General features: G+C 39.5%; 1 protein-coding gene and 1 long non-coding RNA gene across 4 annotated transcripts in view; one reads left to right on the top strand and one right to left on the bottom strand.

Annotated features, from left to right (window-relative positions):
• CRYBG3 (crystallin beta-gamma domain containing 3) overlaps positions 1-24490 on the top strand; it is a 114338-nt gene that overhangs the window by 82708 nt on the left and 7140 nt on the right. For all 3 annotated transcript variants that reach the window (XM_067739149.1, XM_067739147.1, XM_067739148.1), the window contains 2 exons: positions 14001-14140; positions 17183-17306. In XM_067739149.1, coding sequence (XP_067595250.1) covers positions 14001-14140; positions 17183-17306 — 264 coding nt within the window. The remainder of the gene's footprint in view (positions 1-14000; positions 14141-17182; positions 17307-24490) is intronic.
• Positions 1963-23874, bottom strand: LOC137225296 (uncharacterized). Its single transcript, XR_010943764.1, has 4 exons — positions 18841-23874; positions 18399-18465; positions 14631-14714; positions 1963-2936 (listed from the first exon to the last, which is right to left on the bottom strand). It is a non-coding gene; the product is annotated as an uncharacterized lncRNA (long non-coding RNA).

The raw sequence follows: 24490 nt of genomic DNA, 5'->3' as shown, positions 1-24490 counted from the left end.
TGACTGTAATTGGTAGAGCTGCTTAATAAAAATAATAACCTGATCATTTTATTATTCTGCTAGATAAGTCACATGACAGCTTGTCTGCTACTTAGGTTTGCAGTGTTACTTTAAGTCACGGAACACCGTTGGTATTGATTTCAAACCTTGTTTTGGGGGAATTAGGGCTTTTCTGCCTAGAGTGTGCAGAGTTATCTGGGTCACCTTGGAGGCTTACATTTATAGAGTAAGTAATTTTACTCCTTTCTATCATATTTACTCAGAATTTTAAGTGTGAGAAAAACAGGATAGCTATTCTGGGACATTCATTCCAGGTCCCTAGTTAGTAGTGTCTTTGCAGAGGAAGTAGTAAGGATCTGGAATATTTTTAAGATGTCTAGTTATGATGATTCCCTAGGAGCATTTGGTCAAAGCTGAGATTTACACAATGATGACTAGAAGCCCAACATGGTGACAAGAGTGACTCAGTCAGATCTTTCAACCAGAGCTGACTCCAGGAGTGATGATCATACTCAGGATCTTCGATCCCAACCTCAGCAATGTAGTCTTTTTTTTTCCTTAAGATTTATTATTTATTTATTTATTTTTAATTTTTTAAATTTTTGGCTGCATCAGGTCTTAGTTGCGGCAGGCGGGCTCTTTGTTGCGGCACACGGGCTTCTCTCTGGTGGTGGCGCACAGGCTCCAGAGCTCATGGGCTCTGTAGTTTGCGGCACGTGGGCTCTCTAGTTGAGGCGCATGAGCTCAGTAGTTGTGGCTCATGGGCTTAGTTGCCCCGCAGCATGTGGGATCTTAGTTCCCTGACTACGGATCGAACCCGTGTCCCCTGCATTGTAAGGAGCATTCTTTGCCACTGGACCACCAGCGAAGTCCCAGCAATGTAGTCTTATTTCAAGGCATTCCTGGAGAGAGTATTCTTGGTATCAGGGTAAAAATAGAGTCTTGGCTGAGGAACAAGAATAAAAATAGAGGCTCGGTCTCTCTTAGTGGCCTTTAGACACCAACTTGGAAAGACTAAGTGGCTACGATGCTTCCTGTCTATTGGAGGAAAATTGGATTTAAAAAAAAAAAAAAAAAAAATGTGTTTTGGTCAGTCTCTCCAAGTATTGATAAGGCTGAAAAAGGCATGGGAAAGTCTGCATTTACTGGGAAGGGAACTTTTTAGCAATGTTTAGTGGTCAAACTAGCAGACAGATACTTAGGTGCTCCAAATGAATGGTATTACTCTTTTTGTTTGAGGAGTTACATTTCTTCCACATTCATGAAGTCAAAAATAAATAGTTAAAATTAGGAGTAAAAATACAGACAGAGAAAAGAAACATCTCTACATAAGTTGAACTATGCAGTTGCATGTCCCTGGTTTGGTCCTGTGGAATCCAGGCAGTGTAGATGAAGGTGCCTCTTGGAAAGGATTTGAGAGCTATAGCCTTTTCACTTCAATAACTGATTAAAGAGTGTATTCAGTTTATGTAAGGAGAGCATATAAGTTTTCTTAATGCCTTTACCAGGTATGTTTTGAATCTCTGAAAGGTCTTTGTTGAAGCCATGTTTAGGCAGTAGGTTTGGTGGTGAAATGGAAGGAATATGAGGTGACATTGGGCATCCCAGTAAAGATCTGCAAGCTGACCAGGAGGCAGCCTCAACAGGTAACATTTCCTTGGTGAAGTCAACCATGCTTCACCCTGGTGGCCCTGAAACCCTGAGTTGATCAGACCTAGGAGATTGATAGGTGAACCAGAAGGCCAACCTGGTAATTTTGTAGGAGGTGGATTCTAGTAACTAGAATACTTGAGAATTCTGTCCTGGGTATTTTTCTGCCTCTCTGGAAGAACCCAGGAAATGGAATTAGTCATCAGACATTTTAATATTTGGATAAAATTAGGTAGATGTCTTGAGTAGTTTACCTAGGCTAATATTCCCCACAAAAGAGACTCCACCACCCCACCTCCCCAGTTGTTTGTATTCTCCAAATTCTGTGTCTCCTTTCCTTGGAAAATTCTAGACACACTGTATCTACCCTGCTTCTCTGATTACTTTCACAGCCCCTGTCCCCCTACTGTGTTACCACTTAGGAACTGATACGCCTTTTTCTATAGATTGGTTAATACTACTGCCTATGCCACAATCCAGTGTGATTCTGGATTCATTGTGGGAAATGTTACATCCAGCTGAGTTAACTTTACATATATATGAGCTAAATTTTTTTATTTTTGCTTTTATTAGTTAAAACTGCAGAATTATGAGGGTGTTGCTTGTAGTTGGCATTCCCAGACATGCTGGGACTTTTAGTGCTAACGTGTCATAATGGTATAGTATTGAGGAATCCTAACACTTCATCTTCATACAAGATCAGTATGTCTTGCAAATGACAGTTTGCTCCAGGCTGATTTCTATCTGTGCAGACATATGTTACATTCTAGAGGTCCATGGATGCATAATTTGCAGTCATTTTACAGCAAAAGGAGCTGCGAGCATAGTTTACAGTTCTGCTTTTCACTAGTGTGACCTTGTACAAATCATCTAATTTATTTTGACCTCAGTTAACTCATCTGTAAAGAAACTGTTAGAACAGGTATTTTTACATCTTTGACAGCCTCCACTTCAACAGAATAAGTATCCTGGGCATATTTCTAATTGGACATGAAAAGCAATGTGTCCAGTCTTAGGCCTCACATGGTCTGAGGGAATAAGATGGTATGTTAGCTTTCAATAAAGTTTTGCCAAATAACAGTCCCCAGAACAGTTGGCGAGGGGCTAGAGGTGAGTTGGGAACATTAAGTAAAATGTTTTTTAAGCATTGGTCTAGTAGTGTGTGGGGTAACCTGCTTTTGTTGCATTTCCATGGGAGCAGCAGTCTTCTCATTACTTCTTTAGTGTCTCCATGGTGGCTTGGCATGGAAGTTGGCCTCCTTTGAAGTATAATCCAATCCTGGTAGCTATAAGCAGGCAAAGCAAAAGAAACATTGTAACAAGAGATTGTAGAAAAAGTTCAAATGAAATTTATGACTGTGATGACATAAATGATCTTAAAAGGTAGAATAAGAATTGGCAAGACAATAATTCATTCTGTGCAAGAGTAATGAATAAGGGAGGGGTGCAGCTATAAATAGATGACTGTAAATCCAGCCACAGATGAAAGGAAGCAATGACTTTATAAAGTGTAGGGGAGTTTGGTTACTTTTAACTTTTCAGATGAACTTATATATAGTTAATAGCAGTAACAACTGTGTACATTTTGAACATGAAGGCCAACAAAAACCTACAGTAAACATCATACTTCCAAGTAAGATACCTGAAGCATTTCCTTTTAAATTCAGGCAGAAGACAATGGTCTCTACTATCACCACTTCTATTCAACATTATTTTGGAGTCCTAGGCACTTTAATAAGATTAAAACCACAAAAGGTATAAAGGAAGAAACAAAATTGTCAAGAATATCCACAGACAAGTTATTAGGATTAATATGAAATCTTTAAAAGTTGCCGATTACAAGATAAGTAGCAATTAAAATATAGGATACTTAGAAATAAATCTAACATATGCAAGTAAGTTCTTTATGAGGAAAATTGTTAAAACTTTCTTGAAGGACATAAAAGATGGAGAGAGATTTTATAGATGAAAAGACTCAATATTGTAAATATTTTGGTCTTCCCCAAATTAATAAAATTTCAGGCAGAATGCTTACAGAATCTTTTGTCTTTTGCAGGGGTGGTGGTAAGACATGATGAGCTCCTTCTAAAATTAATTTGGCAAAGATAGGGATTCAAACTAGCCAAGATTATTTTTAAGAACAATAGGCAGGATCACTTGTCCTACCAAATACAGATATTGCATTATTCATCAGTAATAATTAAGGTAGTGAGTATTGGTGCAAGGAGAGACCAATAGAAGAGTGGGATAGGAGAGCATAGAAACTGACCTTCATGAATAATGGAATTTGGAAGGTGACAGAAATAGCATTTCAGTGGGACTATTATGAAAGACAGTTGGCCCTTTACATGGAAAAAGATACCATTTGAATCTTGCTTTATTCCAAACACCAAAAATAAACTCCAGATGGATTAATGGCAACCTAAATGTGAAAAACAAACCTGAATGAAATGTACAGTGCCGGGCATATAGTTAGTAATTACGTAATATCTTTGTAAGGTGACAGACGACAACTCGACTTCACGGTGATTGTTTTGAAATGTATAGAAATATTGAACTACTGTATTGTGCACCAGGAACTAACATGGTGTTGTAGGTCAATTATACTTCAAAAACAAACAGACAAACAAACTCATAGAAAAAGAGGTCAAAAAAAAAAGAGGTCAGATTTGTGGTTAACGGGGTGAGGGGTGGCGGAGGGGGAACTGGATGGCAGTTAGTCAAAAGATGCAGACTTCTAGTTATAAGATAAATAAATACTAAAGATGTAACTTGTAATATGATAAATAGAATTAACACTGCTATATGTTATATATGAAAGTTGTTAAGAAAGTAAATCCTAAGAGTTCTCATCACAAGGAAAACAATTTTTTCCCATTTCATTTTGTATCTATATGAGATGACGAGTGCTCACTAAACTTACTGTCCTCCACAACAGTGAGAGGCCCGTGTACCGCAAAAAAAAAAAAAAAAAAAATAGTGCTGAAAACAACAGAAATGATCTTACATTTCTGGAGGTCAGAAGTCTAAAATAGGTCTTATTGGGGTAAAATTACGGGGTCGGCAAGACTGCATACCTTCTGGGAGACACTAGGGGCGAATCTGATTCTTTAACTTTTCCAGCTTCTAGAGGTGCCCAGCATTCCTTGGCTCATGGCCCTCTTCCATCTTCAAAGTTTATCACTTCAATTTCTGTTCTCTATCCTCTGTCTCTGACCCTCTTATAAGGACCTATGTGATTATATTAGGTCTATCTGGATAATCCAGACAAATATCCCCATCTCTAGATTCTTAACTCTTTTTTTTTTTTTTTTGTGCGATACGCAGGCCTGTCACCGCTGCGGCCTCTCCCGTTGCGGAGCACAGGCTCCGGACGCGCAGGCCCGGCGGCCATGGCTCACGGGCCCAGCCGCTCCGCAGCACGTGGGATCTTCCTGGACCGGGGCACGAACCCGTGTCACCTGCATCAGCAGGCGGACTCCCAACCACTGCGCCACCAGAGAAGCCCTAGATTCTTAACTCTTAATCACATTTGCAAAGTCCCTTCCACTATATCAGCTAACATATTCATAGGTTCCAGGATTAGGATGCAGACCTCTTTTTGGATGGTGGTGGGGGAACATTAATTATTGAGCCTACCACAGCAAGCCACAGACTAGAGAATATATTTTCAGCCCTTATAAGCTACAAAGGTTTAATGTATAGAATATAAAAAGAACTCTTTCAAATCAATTGAAAAAAAAAAAGAAAAACCTATTTTAAAAATCAGCAGAGACTATGAATAGCCAGTTCATAAATGTGAGAAAATGGCTAAGAACATACAAAGGATGTTAAACCTCACTAGTGATCCAGTAAATGCAAATTATCAATAAAATAGTAATTAGGTAGCATTACCTTACTTTAGATACAAACATTGGAAGATCTGACAACACCAAAGTTTAGTTTAGTGGCAGAGAAGTGGGATTATTCATACAAAGCTAGTGGAAGGAGTATCAGTTGCTATGAGGGAAAAATAAGGATGTTTGTTGCAGCATTGATGGATGAAACAAACTATAGTACAGCACAATCATAAAAGGAAATATAATATATTAACTGAGGTTCATGTGTTACTAAGGATGTTACAGTAAGATATATTTCTGTGAAATTTAAAAACAAAGGATGTATAAAGATTCACAACTTCATCATAGTGGTTACTTCTAGGGAGGGGGGAAAATTAAAATTCATCTGTACATGTTATGATTTTACTTGTTTATACAGTTTGATATAAATATAGTAAAATTCAAATGTATTACTTCTGGGTGCTGGATACATGATCGTCTAGATATTATTTATTCTTTTTTGAAATGTATTATAACTTTTTTTTTAAAGGAAGAAGACCAGTTAGAAAGGTAGGCCTGTGATGAAACGGATTTTCTAAGCCAAGTGAAAGAGGCTCTTATGAGGGGCATTATAGTTCACTGGAGAAGAGTTTGGTTTGAGAGTCTGACAGACCATTGCTTGTTAGCTGAGTGACCCTGGGCATGTTTCTGACCACTCTATGCCTCAACTTTCTCATCGAATAAAATGAGGATTATATGAGCTAGTGCATATGAAGCCTTTAGCACATGAAAACACTCAATAATATTATAATAGCTCATAGACAAGAATTCATATTTGTTGTGCAACATCAAGATTTGATAAGACTGAAAGTATTTATGTGATTTTGTTTTAAATGGGCCAAACTTAGAAGATTCCAGATTAGAGTCTCATTAGAGATTTATGAGCCTTCTATTAGATTTTCATCACTGCAGATACGTTTTTGCCAGCACACTGTTTGGTATTTCTCTGGATTGGAATGGTATTTGAGGTGCACATTATGGTTACTTTCCTTGAATTCAGTCTAGTTGTTCTTAGTTTTTTAGCCATGGTTCACTTGGCAAAGATTAGGGTGAAGTGATATTGTTGGGCTGTACAGATACGGCTGTTCTTAGTGGCTGTTTGCTAGATATTTTTAAAATAAAATAACATGTTATATTTAGAGTCTAACCAACTAACATTATCCTAAGGTAATATCAACACCTTTTCCATACAAGCAGTGATTTGAAACTCAAAGAACTATACAATGCTAATGTACAGGTCTGTATTTTTTTTTTTTTTGTATGTAAATAAATGAGCATGTTTATTGCCCAAAGGGAAAGAGCCAGGAAAAAGTGGAAGGTGGAAATGTCAGAGACAGATGATATGGGACAAAAGAATTCCCCTGGACTTGGCAACTGGAAATACCTGGAAGAGTGAAGATCTGGTTAAGGCAGATAAGGATGTAAAGTGCTGAAAAGCAATAGAGATGATAGTAACTTTGTTACTCTGACAGATGAGGCTGCAAAGCCCTTTGGAGATCAGAACGTGGAGGGCTTTGTATACCATGAAAGGAAGTTTTGGACACTTCCTGTTAGAGGTCAGAGCTCAAGAGCTTCCTTCCATCTCAGCGTTTGAACTTGTTTAAGTATCCCAGGCACTTGGCAAATTATCTGGCGTGCAAGAAAAATTCAGAAATGTTTGCTAAATTGAATAATTTCTTCTTTCTTCTAAGCAATGAGAAGTAAGGCAAAATTTTATCAGATGCTTTGTTTTTAGTATTAATAGTCAATAAACTTTCCAAGTAGTTTTCACCTCTGTTCTCACTTCCAGAATGGCCTCTTTTTCTCCAATAAATGTGGTCTTTGAACGGGATGTTCCCTTTCATTATGTTTTTGTCAGAGGTCTCTCTTCCACCCCCGCCAACTCCCCGCTTTTAGTCTAACACAGACTCTAACTAGAGATATTCTGTGTGATTACACAAACCATGCTTCTAGGACCCCAACATATTTCCATTTCAAAAATCTTTTGACTATGTGCTTTCAAGTTATAGTTTATGTACTCCCTGGAGTGAAAGATTGAAGTCTTGGTCTCATGTTGACACTGAGCTAACCAATATAATTCAATATTTGCTTCGTCTTTAAAATTAGGAAAAGACCATTTGACAGACTTCATTCCACCTCAAAGACTTGCTATATGGATAAAAAAAATAATGAAAAAAATGTATAAAGTACATATATTCTCTTTACCATCTTGCAAACTCATGCAATTGGTGATTAGGGAAACTAATTCACCCCCATTGTTAAATACTATTCAAGTTCACATTCAAGTCTGTATAGTTTTAAGAAATGTCAAAAATTAGTAGTTAGATTTAAACATTTTATCCAATATATATTGAAGATGTGTTGATATAAATGTAATCCTTCTAGCAGAGTACCTGTACCCAGGTCTCAGAGCTTCAAATTTAGATGGTGGACACACTTGCTAAGTTGATGGGATAGGTAAGAATGGGGTCATAGATATTACCCAGATGAGCAACATGAAGTCAACTGCTTCAGATAATGTCACACATGCCAATCAAAAATATTCTACATGATAAAATTACTTAGAACATTTTAGAACTATAGTGGAGGGGTTAAGAACACAGCCTCTGAGGCCATTCTGTCTAGTTTCAAATGCCAGCTCTTTTATTTACTGTATGTGACCTGTGCCTTCATTCTTCATCTGTAAAGTGGGGATAATAATGGTACCCATGTCAAAGGAAAGTTGCATGGATTAAAGGAGTGGACACAGTTCTACAATTCCTAACATGAATGTATTTTGGGATTTGGAATTTTTCATATTTTAAACAGTAATATGGTTCATAGATAGCATATAAGACAATAACCCCAGAAAGGTTCTGGGCAACACCCCATAATTAAACACATTTCTGTTGCTGTAGCAAAATATAATCATGGCTACACAAGTTGGATAAATATTATAAATAGTTTTCTACTTATTCAGATCAGATTTTGTTGCCAAATGAATTCGGTTAAAAAAATCGGGATATATGTATATGTATATATACACACATGTATATATACATATATATATCCATCCATTCACAATCCCTTCTGTATAGTTTGTGTGTGTGTATGTATATATGATGCCCAGCACATATTAAGTGTCATGTATGTTAGTTCTTACTATTACTGTCATTTAAAATATTATTTTCGTTGATGGAGTGATAAGTTTTCTTTTCATTTATACAGTTTAAGTATTCTTTTCCTTTCTTAACCACAGCCTCCTTTTAGAGGCTGTATCCTCTTTGCATGGCTTAGACTTCACCCAGCAGGAATGTCCTGTTGCTGCTGACACCTAAGAAGAGCCTGTGGCCCCAAATGGTTGGCTGTCTTCTAAGTTAGCATGGACTGAGGCCAAGAGATTTGCAGAGCTCAAATTGTAATTAAGTTCTGGTGGTTTCTGTTGTCCTTGGAAAGTTCAGATTACTCTGTCATCTTCAGTTTTAAAGACTGTTAATAGTGTATGTATACTCTTCCTACTTTCATATTTGGAAAATGTATCAGAAAAATAAGATTTTAACATAGTTCTTCAGTGCTCTTTATTTCTGAATGATTGCCTTCCTAACCTTTAGGTACATTTATAAATCGAGTACATTTATGAATTTAAGTACAGTTGACCATTGAACAACACAGGGGTTTAGGGGTGCTAACCCCCCCGTCTCCACCCCCTATAGGCAGTGGAAAATCTACGTACTGCTATTTCTGCCTCAAGACAAAGGAATTGATAAATGTCTCACCCAAGGGCAGGAAGGTGAAACAATTTGGATAGAATCAGGACTCGAACCCAGTTCCTTTGATTCCATATATTGTGATCTCTAATGAACACAAACTTTCCCCAACACTTAGTTAATTTAAAGAACTGTAAAATGAAAATACAGATACTAAATTTATTGGGAAAAAATCCACGTTCGGGTGGATCTGCACAGTTCAAACCCATGTTCAAGGATCAACTGTGTATTTATAAATTAAGACCATTTAAGTAAAAATAATTTAAATAGAGAAAAGTCAAGTTAAATATATATCTCAAACCTCTAAAGACGGACTGACTTTAAGCTTAGAAACAATAGTTGTTCGCAAATGAAAAGTTTGACAGATGGGACCACATGATGATATCTCGTTGTTGTTAATGGAAAGGAGGGAGGTTTGTCCATCCCTGTTAGTCATGTTTCCTACTTGGTTAATGCTGTTGGTTTGTGTTCTTTGCCCATTTAGGTACTGGGTCTCTTAGAGGATCCTTACTGATTTATGTAAACTTGTAAAAATATCTTCAGTCATTTTCTGCAATGTTTTTCTCAATCTTCCTGCATGATCATTTTTAAAACAATTTTTGAGATCCCCTCCATCAGATTTTGCATTGTTATCGTAAGATAAATTTCTAGGTCCAGAATTGCTAGATTGTCTTTTAAATGGGGAGTGAATTTGATGCGATGTGAGTGATAATGGTAGTCTTTTAAAAAATGCCTTTGAAAAAAATAAAATAAAATAAAAAACACCTTTGTGGACATTCCACAAAAGGAAGGTGAAAAATGTACACAGGACCTATTTTCTTAGAATATCACTTAGCATTTAAGTTATATCCTCACCTAAGATTTTAATTTTTCCCTGTGGAATATAAAAGAGTTACCTCATGTCAGCGTTAAACGCCTGTAATGTAAGTGCCACTCTTACCACAGCAAACTCTTTACTGGGGAGAGTGTTGCTGGTGGTCGATCACGAGCCCAGTCCAGGCTCCTTGCCTGTCTGCCCTTCCTTACTAATTAGCAACTCAACAAGCAGAGGTAAGCTGAAATGTTTCTTCATTAGCTTAAGGGTGAGAATGTTGGGAAAAGTCCAGCAATAAAGTCAGGGGCTTATCTGTGGATTTTGACTGTCCACTAATTTTCGGTCACCAGTTTTAGTGGGTAATTTAAAGGCTGCTATTGGCTGCCTTTCTAAACTACTACTGTTCTCGACCCTCCTATAAGGACACTTCTTCTATAAATTGTTGGCATGCTTCCAGTTTTTATTTTGCAGATAGCAGAAGAGGAGCCTGATCTGGTCTGCAGTCACTCAGGAACCTCAGTGACTTGAGATGAATTTCCATTCCTGACCCAGTTTATGTTGTTTACTGAAGGAAAATCAGTGCTCCCGGGCAGTCTTTTTATGCTTAGCTTACTGTCTCACTGCACACAGTGACGCTTACCTTCTCTTCCAGCATCCTCTAACCCCTCAGTCTGCACTATCTGATACCATAGCACTAGCCACATGTAGTTTTTTTAATTAAAATTAAATAAAACAAATTCACTTTGGTCACACGAGCCACATTTCAAATGCTCAATGGCCACGTATGGCTAGCAGCTACCATACTGAAGATACGGATATACAATATTGCTGCCGCTGCAGAAAGTTCCGTTGGACAGTGCTTCACACCTTCCGTGATCCACAGGCAACCTTTGCCACATAACATAAAGAGAAAATTACAACACGTTTTACCTATTTTAGAAACCTGGAAATTTCTCGGTGTTCTTTCTCTATCTTTCCTTGTATTTCAGAGGTAGCATATTTCATCCTTTTCAAAGCGATCCTTTTCCTCATGGACTGATTCCAGTCAGGGGTTCTGCACTGATGGGACAGTGGATTGGACCTCCGCCTTCTTCCCTAGAACCACCCCTCTTGTCTTGCATCATTCAGATTCTTCCCGTTATGCTGCCACCTTCCACCGTGCCTGCCACGTGGACCAGCCGCCGATTTCCCTCCTCTTTACCAAACTTCTCTAAAAAATAACCTGTATGCCGTCTACAGTCTCTTCCCGCTTATTCCTCAGCCCTTTCAGCCTAGATTCTGCCCCTCATCTCCTGCATGTGGCTCAGTGAGCTCTCTCATTGGTTACCAGCTGCCCCCTGATCGCCAAACCCAATCAGCCTCATCGCAGTCACCCTCTTCCTTGACATCGCAAAAGTATTTGATACTGTGGCCAACTCTTCCTTATAATTTTCTTTCTGTGATATGTCCTCTTTTGTCTCCTCTCTCCCAGTTCAGTCAGCTCCACAGGCCTGCCTTTGATCACCACCCGCTTCGTTTGTCAGCGCAGTTCTGTCCTCCTGTCATTTCCATTTTCTTACCCATAACTGGCTCCAGTTATTACCCAGATTCTGAGAGTTCCCAGATTATCATCCCTACATTCGATCTTCTCCCTGAACTCCAGATCAGAAGGTCCAGTGTTCATTGGACATTTCTGTTAGGATTATTCTGTCTCTATCTCAACCTTCAAACCTCCAGTTCTCAATATAAGTTCTCAGCTGCGGGGTGTATTTCCTCTCCAGATTTTCTTATAATTAGTGTTGACTCTTGAACAACATGGGGGTTAGGGGTGCCGACCCTCCGCACAGTTGAAAATCAGCGTGTGCCTTTACTGGTGGCCCTCCATTTCCGTGGTTCCACATCCAAGGATTCAACCAACCTCAGACTGTGTAGGACGTATTTATTGAAAAAAATCCCTGTACAATTGGATCTGTGCAGTTCAAACCCTTGTTGTTCACGGGTCGACTCTGTACCACCGTGCCCCCAGCCCCACTCTCGCACATGTTTTTTCTCACTTTCTCATTCCATCTGTTTGTCTCACTTGGTCTCTCTCATCACTGCGATAGTTTTTCTGGCCATCCCTTATTCGCCAATCCTAACCTTCCAATGCCCCCCACCACCACCACCTCCTCCTGTTTTAGGTCTGACTCTTCTTCTTTGGCCTGGAGGATTCTTCCCCTGTACTGATACTTGCATTCTTTCTTTTCTTCACTCATGTTGTTGCCAGATAAGTTTTCTGAAGTCCATTTAAAGAAAAATAGGTGCAAACACATTTACATGCAAACATAGGCATAATAATTACCAATTTAAATTTTTGAATAAATATTTCCATGGTTCAAAAATCCAAAAGGAACCAAAAGGCATGCAGTGAAAAACTTGGCTCCCACTTGGGCCTTTTATCTTCTCAGATCCTAGTTTCCTGACAGACACATTCGCCATGGAGTAATTTTATATTGATTTTTTTTAAGGAAAATTTTAATGTGTATAAAGCACATGTTATATGTGTGTGTACATAAATTTTCCCTTCTCTACACAAATGGCAGCATAAGAAATATGCTCTTCTGCACTACTCTTTGTCTTTGCCACTAAAGGACATATCTTAGAGATCTTTCATAACAGTCTTATTCTTTTGTACAGCTGTATAGAATTCCTCCACAATTTACTTAACCCGTGCCCACTTGATGGACATTTAAGTCATTCTCCATCCTTTGCTATTCCAAACACTGCTGCCAGGAATAACACTTTGATAAGTCATTTTGCTCTTATGCAAGTGTATCTGCAGGTCACTTGTGAGAGCTGGTCGTTGGACTGTTTATTTACTGTTCTCTGAACGTCCACAGTCCCTGTCCCCAGTGCTCTGCTTCTCATGTACCAACTTACACATAGTTCAGCCCCTTCCTACTCCTCTGCCCAAAAGCCTTCAAGGACTCCCTGTTGGCAATGCATCTGTCTCTGCCCTGTCAGTGTAAAGGAGAAGCAGGCAACTCAATACACAGTAGCAAACAGTGGGAGCGCTCGGCACTGTTTCTTGTTGGACTCTGTGTTCTAGCTACATAGGTCTACCTGCTGTTTCCCTAATGTGGCCCGTGCCTTTCTGTCTCCCTTCTCTGCACAGAGTGCCTTCCCTTTATTCTCCGTAGGTCTCTCCAGATCCATGGCATCTTTGGAGACTGAGCTCCTATACCACCGTGTCTGTGAAGCTTGATTCCTGCACCCTTCTGCTAAAAAGAGTCTGGGCTTCCCCTGGGTACTTTCATAGGGCATATCCTTCTCTGCCCTGGATTACATTCCGATATCCGTGCAATTCTTCTAGTTTAGCTTCTAGTTAGTAATGCCCCAGACGTAAGGATGGTGACTTGTTTTGATTTCTCATCCCCCAGAAGTTGCCTAACATGGTGTCTTGTATATACCAATGAATGAGAGAGAGCAAAGTTGATTCTATTCTTTTCTGACGTGAGGGTTGGGGGAATACTTAAGAGCCTAGAGCCAAGAAGTCTTGTATTCTCAGTGACTGCTCCTGTGACCTCCTGGGAAATGCGAGTTCTGTTCCATTCTATGTTTATTCTATGGCCAGCTAAAAGCATTGGCAGGACCAAAAATGCGGTCTGTATTACAGCACAACCAGACCTTAATATGTGATTGGAACCAGGTCTCCATTTTTATTATGACAGCGAGACTCCTTTTTTAAAGCTTCAATTATTTACAAAAAAATTGAATAAAAATTATTTATGGAATCTAGTCTCACCACTGCAGCTTTGACTGTAAGGCCATTAGAGTGTAGAGCAGTAAACTGCATATGAAACCGTGGATCCAGGGTACCCTGCGTTCTAACTGGGATGTCACTGAGGTGTGGCCACTGTGTATGGTGATGTTTTCTCTTTTCTGTGCTGTTAGGTTTTCGAAGAACCCTCCATTAGCCTTTTTGCTCTGGAACATTGTGAGGGGAGAGAGTTACATCTAGAAGAGGCTGTGAACTCTGTTCTGAACAAGGACCTGCACTTCTACACCCAGTCTGTGTGGGTAAAAAGTGGACTGTAAGTATGGGACAAGGGCCTGGCCTGCTTCAGTCACTCTTGTAGGACAGAGTTGCACGGTTGCTTTTTATTCCCCCACAGCTGCTGTTACTTGGTCTGATGGTACTCTTACTCCTTCTTTTCTCTCTCCATGTAATAATAGTAGTTTCTCTCAAATAAGAGAAGACAGTGGACTGTGTCCAGTATGAAGTAGCAGGCAGTGGTCTGGGAGAAGAGCCTGCTGGGAGAGAAGGGCTGCCACGTGTTCAGAACATGTGTCCGAGAGAAGGTGGACCAGATGACCGAAACAATTTGAGCCCACTTTCCTTTCAGAAGAAACCTAATTAAACCAGCCACTTTGACTGGTTGAGACCATTGCCTGCTTATGACAAGTGACTAAAACTAATAGGGTTTTTTTGTATTTTGATTTGACATCTTGTTTATTCCAGAGCTGTTTGCTCCAAGGCAGTTATTTTCAGGCTGGGTGTCCTGGCTGACCCAGCCCACCTACCAGCGTTGCTGTTCATTCAGGATGTCAGTCAGGGTGAATCCAGGTCTTGCAGGGCCTGCACTTTTACAATCTAGGGAGATGACTCTAAGAAAAGAAATAAAAAATGATGGGTATGAACTTCATTAGGTATGAACTTGCAAATTTATTCAGAACAGAAATGGTAAGTGGCCTGCAAGGGAGGGGCCCTGAGGTTGAAGCTCTAATGCTTCCTAGAAAATCTACATCTCAGGCCGTTTCTGAGAGTGGCTGTCAGCCTGCCCCTCCTCCTGTACCTTTGGTGTTTAGGTACCAAAAGTCATCTGAAAGAACACACATTGCTCTCAGTGATTAATATAAAGATGCCTATTTTTATGTCTTATGACTTTGAAATTGTGTGATAATCAACTCTCCTTGTTAAACTATCTTGGGGATAATGAAAGACAAAGCTGAGACTATAAGTTGATTTGAAAACTGAGTTAACTATTATAATAAGTGGTTTCTGTATCATTCACGTGTACAGCAGTTTAAACTTTCTTCTGCAAAGCATTTCACATGGTTTGATGTTTATTAAACATAAATTGCTTTACTCTCTCTAAGCATAATAATCCCTATATTATATTCCAGTATATCCTTTACCACTTAACTAACTCTGAACTGAATTCTACATCCCTGTGAAAGTTACGACTTTCACAGCATTTTTTTAAATAATAAATTTATTTATTTTATTTATTTATTTTTGGCTGCGTTGGGTCTTCATTGTTGCGTGTGGGCTTTTTCTAGTTGTGGCGAGCGGGGGCCACTCTTCCTTGCGGTGCACGTGCTTCTCATTGCAGTAGCTTCTCTTGTTGCGGAGCATGGGCTCTCGGCGTGCAGGCTCAGTAGTTGTGGGATCTTCCTGGACCCAGGGATCGAACCCGTGTCCCCTGCATTGGCAGCTGGATTCTTAACTACCACACCACCAGGGAAGTCCCTTACAGCTTTTTTATACATTTCTTTTCTTTACATTTCTAAGTGGAACTGATAGTTACTGACTCACTTCTGGAAATTTCTCACGAGCTTATTTCACTCTTTTGTAGAAAACTGCTGCCATTTTACCGTAACATTCTTATTGCTTCTCTTTAGTTTATTATGTACCTCCTCTCACTGTTCTGGATTCTCTGAAAGAGAATTGGTACATGGAGTAAGGACTAGTGAAGGCTGTCTGAAGGTTTTCCTAGGCCACAGATGGCTCCCAGAATGCCCCTTAATGCACAGCCAGCTGCCCTCAGTGACAAGTTTTGTTTTGTTCTGTTTAATCCCTGTATTATGCCACATCTCTGATCTGTGGTGGTAATGGGGGCCAAGTTAATGCTTTTCAACTGTGAAATTCATTAGATTAATATATAATGAGGTATAGTTTATTGAAACCTTGCCTAGGTTTTATAACTGAGACATCCCTGCCTGTCTAAAAAGAATCTGCAAAGCTGGAGAGGTAGCTCAGCCTCTCCATGGTCATACTGTCCTGACTCTGCACCAATCTGATGGTTTATTTAGATTGTGTTGGCAAGAAGGGGTAGAGGGAAGGTCACATGCCTTGTTCATCCATTCATAATTTAGCCAAGCCTGATCTTGGCTGTGGAGAGCAGGAGGCTTCGTCTGAACCAAGCAAGGCAGCCACCTCGTCTTCATGCCTACTTTCTGAAAGCACCGTATGCCGTGACCTGGAGTCCTGCTGAGAATTTCAGATCCTCTTGGCAGTCCCAGCTTATTCTCCTTAGCTTGATAACCACCTCAAGCAGGGCTCAGCAAACCTTTTCAGTAGGGGCCAGGTGGTCTTTTCAGTTTGTTGGCTATCCTGACTCTGTCACAAGCATTCAACCTGCCATTGTGGTGCTGAAGCAGCCGAGGCCAATCCGGAAAGGAATGGGCATGACTGTGTGCCACTGAATGAGTCTCCAGGCTCCAGACACTCACCTTGAGGCCCTGCACACTTTGACACCCTGTAACTTGGCCCGATTTGAAGGCCCCTGGGGTACTGAGAAGTATTTGCAAAGGAGCTAGACCTTGAAGTAAGGGTTCAGACCAGATTTCTGTGGATAATTTTAAGTAGCCCTTGCTGGGAGTTGTTGTGGAAGGAGGTGTGTCTGCAGAGGTCACCGGGGCTGTCCAGAGAGGCTGTGAAGGATGTGGGACAGTGAGCCTAAGAGTGGAGAGGAAACAGGTGGTTTTTAACTGGGTGAGTAGGGAGGAATTACGGTCTATCTCTGAATGTTAAAATGTTAGGAAAAAAACTTGGTATCATCAAAGGAACAAAGAATTCTAAAGCTGGAGGGAACCTTGTTTTGGACGTAAGAAAACCACATTCCTGATGAATCTAAACCTTCTAAGCCACAGTCCAGTGGGCTTTCTCCTAGTCCTCCCTGCTTTTTCCGTTAAAATGTACAATTACACAATGTTTTTTCTTAAAAACAGTCTACAAACCTGGAGGTTTTAAAGAAGGAACCCTATATGGTATAGTAAGAGGTATTTTTGTTAAGAGATTGCTTTCTGTTTTAAGCATCCCATTTTTTTTTTTCTTTCCTCTTCTCGTATAGGTGGATAGCTTATGAAGGATCCAATTTCTTAGGAAGACAAATCCTACTCAAGCCTAATGAGATCCCGAATTGGACAGCATTCAGTGGATGGAAAACAATTGGTTCCCTCCGTCCTATGAAGCAGGTAAGGAGAAGAGGACCATATGATCCAAAATAGCTCCATTTCTTAGTAGAAATGTCAAAACCCACAGCATCTGAACTATGGACCGTTTAATTTAGTTTGCCATTTATGTTATAGGAGGATCTGATTAGGATGGGGATTTTATAGATTTTAACTAATTCATAAAATTGTACCTAAGGTCAGCACTGGGTTTTAGCTTTGAGTCCAGAGTCCTATTGACCTTGTCGCCTTTTCATGGGAAAATAAGTATCATAAGCTCTGTGGCAAGCAGTGGAAAGAAGAATGAACTCTGAGAGTGCACTAGTTTTACTTCCTAAGTACTTGGCTTTTTCCCCCCACTTATGTAATACTCAGGATGGATCCTGGCAATTTAATTAACATAGTATTTATTGCACACCTACTGCTTGTCAGTCTTCTATTCAAAAGCTTCCCACTGTACTTCGGATATAGTCTAATCTCTTCAACGTGTCCTATGTGATCTGGCTCCCCCTGGCTTCTCCAGCCTCATCTCTCATCATCTCCCACTCACACGCATGGCTGTCACATGCACCAGCACACACAGTGTTTTCCCACGCTTAACACAGGCTCTGCCCTCTGTCTAGAAGTTTCTCCCCCCATTCTTTGCCAGGCTAGTTCTTACTTCTCCTTCTAAGTTCATCTGTAGTTTCAGGTCCTCCAGGAAGCCTGTTTCACTCTCTCTCTAAAACCAAACTACATCCTTAAAGACCTGGTTCTTTTTCTACAAGACACTGCCTGCAGTTTGTCATGACACAGTTGTTGGGCTGGGTGCTTTCTCACTCTGCTAGAAGCCCTGTGAAGGCAGGGGCTGTGCATACTCTACCCTGTCACAATGTCTGGCACATTGTAGGAACTCAGGGACTATCTGTTTAATGAAGGAATGAATGTATAAATGGATAAGTGAATGTTTGACATTATGCAGGAAAATTATGGAATATGTATAGGGGTAGACATGATTTTGGCCTTCTTGGAGCTTACATTTTTGTTGGGTAAAAAACATGTCCAACTCAAAGTAGTAATATAAACTGCAAAATGGGGAGGGGCCAAGATGGCAGACTAGAAAGACCCTGAGCTTACCTCCTCTCACAAGCACACCAAAATCACAACGATCTGCAGAACAGCCATTGATGAAAAAGACTGGAACCTACCAGAAAAGACATTCTATAACTGAAGACATATAGAAGGAACCACAACGGGTAGGAGGGACAGACTTGCAATATAATCAAATCACATACCCCTGAGTGGGTGACCCAAAACCTGGAGAATAATTATATTGCAGAAGTTCTCCCAAAGGAGTGAGGGTTCCTGAGCCCTACATTGGGCTCACCAGCCTGGGGGTCCTGCACCAGGAAGATGATCCCCCAGAGCATTTGGCTTTGAAGGCCAGTGGGGCTTAATTTCAGGAGCCCCACAGGACAGGGGAAAATAGAGATGTCACTCTTAAACGGTACAAGCAAAATCTCATACACAATGCCCAGGGCAAAAGCAGTAATTTGATAAGAACCTGGGCCAGACCTACCTGCTGGTCTTGGAGAGCCTCTCAAAGAGGTAGGTGGCAAACGGATCAGTGAGCTGGAAGACAGAGTAGTGGAAATCACTGACGCTAAACAAAAGAAGAAAAGAGAAAAAAAAAAGAGGACCGTATAAGAGCCCTCTGGTACAACATCAAGCACACTAACATTTACATTGTAGGGGTCCCAGAAGGATAAGAGCGGGAGAAAGGGCCTGAGAAAATATCTGAGACATAATAGGTGAAAACTTCCCTAACCTGGAGAAAGAAATAGTCACTCTAGTCCAGGAAGCACAGAGAGTCCAATACAGGATTAACCCAAAGAGGAACATACCAAGACACATTGTAATTAAAATGACAAAAATTAAGGATATAGAGAGAATATTAAAAGCAGTGAGGGAAAAGCAACATATAACATACAAGGGAACTCCCATAAAGCTATCAGCTGATTTTTCAGCAGAAACTGCAGGCCAGAAGGGAGTGGCATGATATATTTAAAGTGATGAAAGGGAAAAACCTACAAGCAAGAATATTCCACCCATCAAGGTTCTTGTTCACATCTGATGGAGAAATCAAAATCTCTACAGACAAGCAAAAGCTAAAAAGAGTTCAGCACAACCAAACCAGTTTTACAACAAATCTTAGAGGAACTTCTCTAGGCAAAAAAGAAAAGGCCACAACAAGAAACAAGAAAATTATGAAATGAAGAAGCTCACCGGTAAAGGCAAACAAGCAGTAAAGGTAGGAAATCATCCCCACACAAAGCTAGTAGGGAGGTTACAAAGCAAAAGTAAAACCACCTCTATCCACAATAAGCAGTTAAGGGATACACAAAACAGGTGTAAAACATGACATCAAAAACAGTAATCATAAGGGGAGGAGAGTACAAATAGAGGCTAGTTAAAATGCACTTGAGATTAAGAGATCAGCAACTTAAAACAGTCATTTATATATATAGACTGCTGTATAAATACCAATGGTAACCATAAACCAAAAATCTACAACAGATATACACACAAAAAGGAATGCAAACATAACACTAAAGACAGTCATCAAATCACATTAGAAGAGAACAAAAGAAGAAAAAAGGGGAGAAAAGGGCCTATAAAAACAAATCCAAAACAGTTAACAAAATGGCAGTAAGAATATACATATCGATAATTACCTTAAATGTAAACAGACTAAATGCTCCAACCTAAAGACACAGAGTGGCTGAATGGATACAAAAACAAGACCTGTATATATGCTGTCTACAAGAGACTCACTTTAGATCTAGAGACACATACAGACCAAAAGTGAGGGTTTGGAAAACGGTATTCCATGCAAGTGGAAATCAAAAGAAAGCCAGAGTAGCAATACTTAACATTAGACAAAATAAGACTTTAAAATACTGTTACAAGAGACAGAGAAGGACACTATATAATGATCAAGGGATCAATCCAAGAAGATGACATAACAATTGTAAATATATATGCACCCAACATAGGAGCACCTCAGTATATGAGGTAAACATTAACAAACATAAAACAAGAAATTGACAGTAACACAATAATAGTAGGGGACTTTAATACCCCATTCACATCAATGGACAGATCAGACAGAAAATCAATAAGGAAACACTGACCTTAAATGACACATTAGACCAAATAGATTTAATTTATATAGAGAGAGCATTCCATCCAAAAGCAGCAAAATACACGTTCTTTTCAAAGTATACCTGGAACATTCTCCAGGATATATCACACGCTAGGCCACAAAACAAGCCTCGGTAAATTTAAGAAAATTGAAATCAAGTATCTTTTCCGACCACCATGCTATGAGACTAGAAATCAGCTGCAAGAAAAAAACTGCAAAAAACACAAGGCTGTGAAGGCTAAACAACTAAACAACCAATGGATCACTGAAGAAGTCAAAGAGGAAATCAAAAAATACCTACAGACAAATGAAGATGAAAACACAACAATCCAAAACCTATGGGACACAGCAAAAGCAGTTCTAAGAGGGAAGCTTAGTGATACAGGCTCACCTCAGGAAACAAGAAAAATCTCAAACAACCTAAACCTTATGCCTAAAGCAACTAAAGAAAGAAGAAACAAAACCCAAAGTTAGTAGAAGGAAAGAAATCATAAAGATCAGAGCAGAAATAAATGAAATAGAGACTAAAAGCACAATAGAGAAGATCAGTGAAACTAAAAGCTGGTTCTTTGATAAACCTTTAGCCAGACTCATCAGGGAAAAAAAAAAGGGGAGAGGGCCCAAATCAATAAAATCAGAAGTGAGAAAGAAGTTACAGCCGACACCACAGAAATACAGAGGCTCATAGGAGACCACTACAAGCAACCATCTGCCAATAAAATGGACAACCTGGAAGAAATGGACAAATTTTTAGAAAGGTATAATCTCCCAAGACTGAAGCAGGGAGAAATAGAAAATATGAACAGACCAATTACCAGTAATGAAATTGAATCAGTAATTCGAAAACTCCCAACAAACAAAAGTCTAGGACTAGATGGCTTCACAGGTGAATTCTACCAAATATTTAGAGAAGAGTTAACCCCTATCCTTCTGAAACTATTCCAAAAAATTGCAGAGGAAGGAACAGTTCCAAACTCATTCTCTGAAGCCAGCATCACCCCGATACCAAAACCAGACAAAGATATCACACAAAAAAAGAAAATTACAGGCCAGTATCACTAATGAACATACATGCAAAAAGCCTCAACAAAATACTATCAAACCAAATCCAACAACACATTAAAAGGGATCATACACCATGATCAAGTGGGATTTATCCCAGGGATGGAAGGATTTTTCAGTATCTTCAAATCAATCAATGTGATATACCACACCAACAAATTAAAGAATAAAAAAAACATATGTTCATCTCAACAGATATAGAAAAAGCTTTTGACAAAATTCAACATCCATTTACAATAGAAACTCTCCAGAAGGTGGGCACAGAGGGAACATAACTCAACATAATAAAGGCCATATGTGACAAACCCACAGCTAACATTATACTCAAGGATGAAAAGCTAAAGAAATCTCCTCTAAGATCAGGAAAAAGATAAGGATGTCCACTCTTGCTGCTTTTATTCAACACAGTATTGAGAGTCCTAGCCACAGCAATCAGACAAAAAAAAGAAAGAAAATGAATCCAAATTCGAAAGAAGTAAAATTGTCACTGTTTGCAGATGACGTGATACTATACAAAGAAGATCCTAAAGATGCCACCAGAATACTAGAGCTCATCAATGAATTCAGTAAAGTTGCAGGATCCAAAATTAATATGCTGGAATTTGTTGCATTTCTATACACTAACAATGAACTTTCAGAAAAACAAAGTAAAGAAACAATCCCACTTACCATTGCATCAAAAAGAAAAAAACACCTAGGAATAAACTTACCTAAGGAGGCAAAAGACCTGTATTTGGAAAACCTTAAGACGCTGATGAAAGAAATTGAAGACAACACAAACAGATGGAGAGATTTACCGTGTTGTTGGATTGGATGAATCAGTATTGTTAAAATGACCATACTTCCTAAGGCAATCAACATATTCAATGCAATCCCTATCAAAATACCAATGGCATGTTTCAAGGAACTAGAACAAATAATTTTAAAATGTATAATGGAAACAAAAGACCCCCGAATAGCCAAAGCAATTTTGAGAAAGAACTGAACTGGAGGCATCACACTCCCTGACGTCGGACTATACTATTGTACAAAGCTACAGTAATCAAAGCATTATGGTACTGGCACACAAACAGACACATACATCAGTGGAATAGGATAGAGACACTGGAAATAAACCCATGCACCTACAGTCATTCTATGACAAAGGAGGCAAGAATATGTAATGGAGAAAAGACAGTCTCTTCAATAAGTGGTGTTGGGAAAACTGGAGAGCTACCCATAAAAAAATCAAATTAGAACATTCTCTAACACCATATACAAAAATAAACGCAAAAGGATTAAATACCTAAATATAATACTGGATAGTATAAAACCCCTAGAGGAAAACATAGGCAGAACACTCTGACATAAATCACAGCAATATTTTTTTGGATCCATCTCCTAAAATAAAGGAAATAAAAGCAAAAATAAATGGACCTAATTAAACGTAAAAGCTTTTGCAAAACAAAAGAAATCATCAGCAAAACGAAAAGGCAATCTACTGAATGGAAGAAAATGTTTGCAAATGATATGACTGATAAGAGATTAATATACAACACATAAAAACAGCTTGAGTAGCTCAACACAAAAAACATACAACCTGATTTAAAAATGGGCAGAAGAACTGAACAGACATTTTTACAAAGAAGAAGTGCAGATGGCCAACAGGCACCTGAAAAGATGTTCAGCATCACTCACCATCAGAGAAATGTAAATTAAAACCACAATGGGATATCACATCACACCTGTCAGAATGGCTATTATCAAAAAGAAGACAAAAAAGAAATGTTGACGAGGATGTGGAGAAAAGGGAACCCTTGTGCACTGTTGGTGGGAATGTAAATTGAAACACTAATTCAAAAAGGTACGTGCACCCCAATGTTCATAGCAGCATTATTTACAATTGCCAAGATATGGAAGCAACCTAAGTGTCCATCAACAGATGAATGGATAAAGAAGACATGATATGTGTGTGTGTGTGTGTGTGTGTGTGTGTATACACACACACACACACGATGAAATACTACTCAGCCATACAAAAAAATGAAATTTTATCATTTGCAGCAACATGGTTAGACTTGGAGGGCATTATGCTTGGTGAAATGTCAGAGAAAGACAAATACTGTATGATATCATGTGTGGAATCTAAAAAATACAACAAACTAGTGAATATAACAAAAAAGAAGCAGATGCACAGATACAGAGAACAAACTAGTGGTTACCAGTGGGGAGACTGGGGAGGGGTAACATATGGGGGAGGGGGAGTAGGAAGTAGAGACTATTGGCTGTAAGATAGGCCCAAGGATGTATGGTACAACACGGGGAGTACAGCCAATATTTTGTAATAACTGTAAATGGAAAGTAACCTTTAAAAGTTGTACTAAAACTTTTTTAAAAAATTAAAAGCTAGGGGCTTCCCTGGTGGCGCGGTGGTTGGGAGTCTGCCTGCCGATGCAGGGGACACGGGTTCGTGCCCTGGTCCGGGAAGATCCCACATGCCGCGGAGCAGCTGGGCCCGTGAGCCGTGGCCGCTGAGCCTACGCATCTGGAGCCTGTGCTCCGCAACGGGAGAGGCCGCGGCAGTGAGAGGCCTGCGTACTGCAAAAAAAAAAAAAAAATTAAAAGCTAAGAAAAGTGCAAAACAGTGTGTAATCATCTAAAAGCCACAGGCAATCCCTGATTCAGAGGAAGGAAGCATGAACATGTGTAGGAGTGGTGGGAGGTTTCACGGAGGGTAGGAACCCATGCTAGGCTTTAGGGGTACTGTGGCCAACGGATATGCCATTGGTACTTCTCTGAACCCTTTAGAAACACTTTCACACTTGATTCCAACAATAGTCCTTTAGGGTAGGAGTTATTACAGTTGACTCTTGAACATGGGTTTGAAATACGTGGGTCCACTTATACTCCAATTTTTCCAATAAATACTACAGCATTACAGGACTACAGTGATCCAAGGTTGGTTGAATCCACAGATGTGGAA

Source organism: Pseudorca crassidens, chromosome 5 (assembly GCF_039906515.1).
Source record: "Pseudorca crassidens isolate mPseCra1 chromosome 5, mPseCra1.hap1, whole genome shotgun sequence".
Classification (NCBI taxonomy): Eukaryota; Metazoa; Chordata; class Mammalia; order Artiodactyla; family Delphinidae; genus Pseudorca; species Pseudorca crassidens.
Note: the sequence above shows the minus strand (reverse complement) of the source record. Positions and strands in the feature narration are given on the sequence as shown.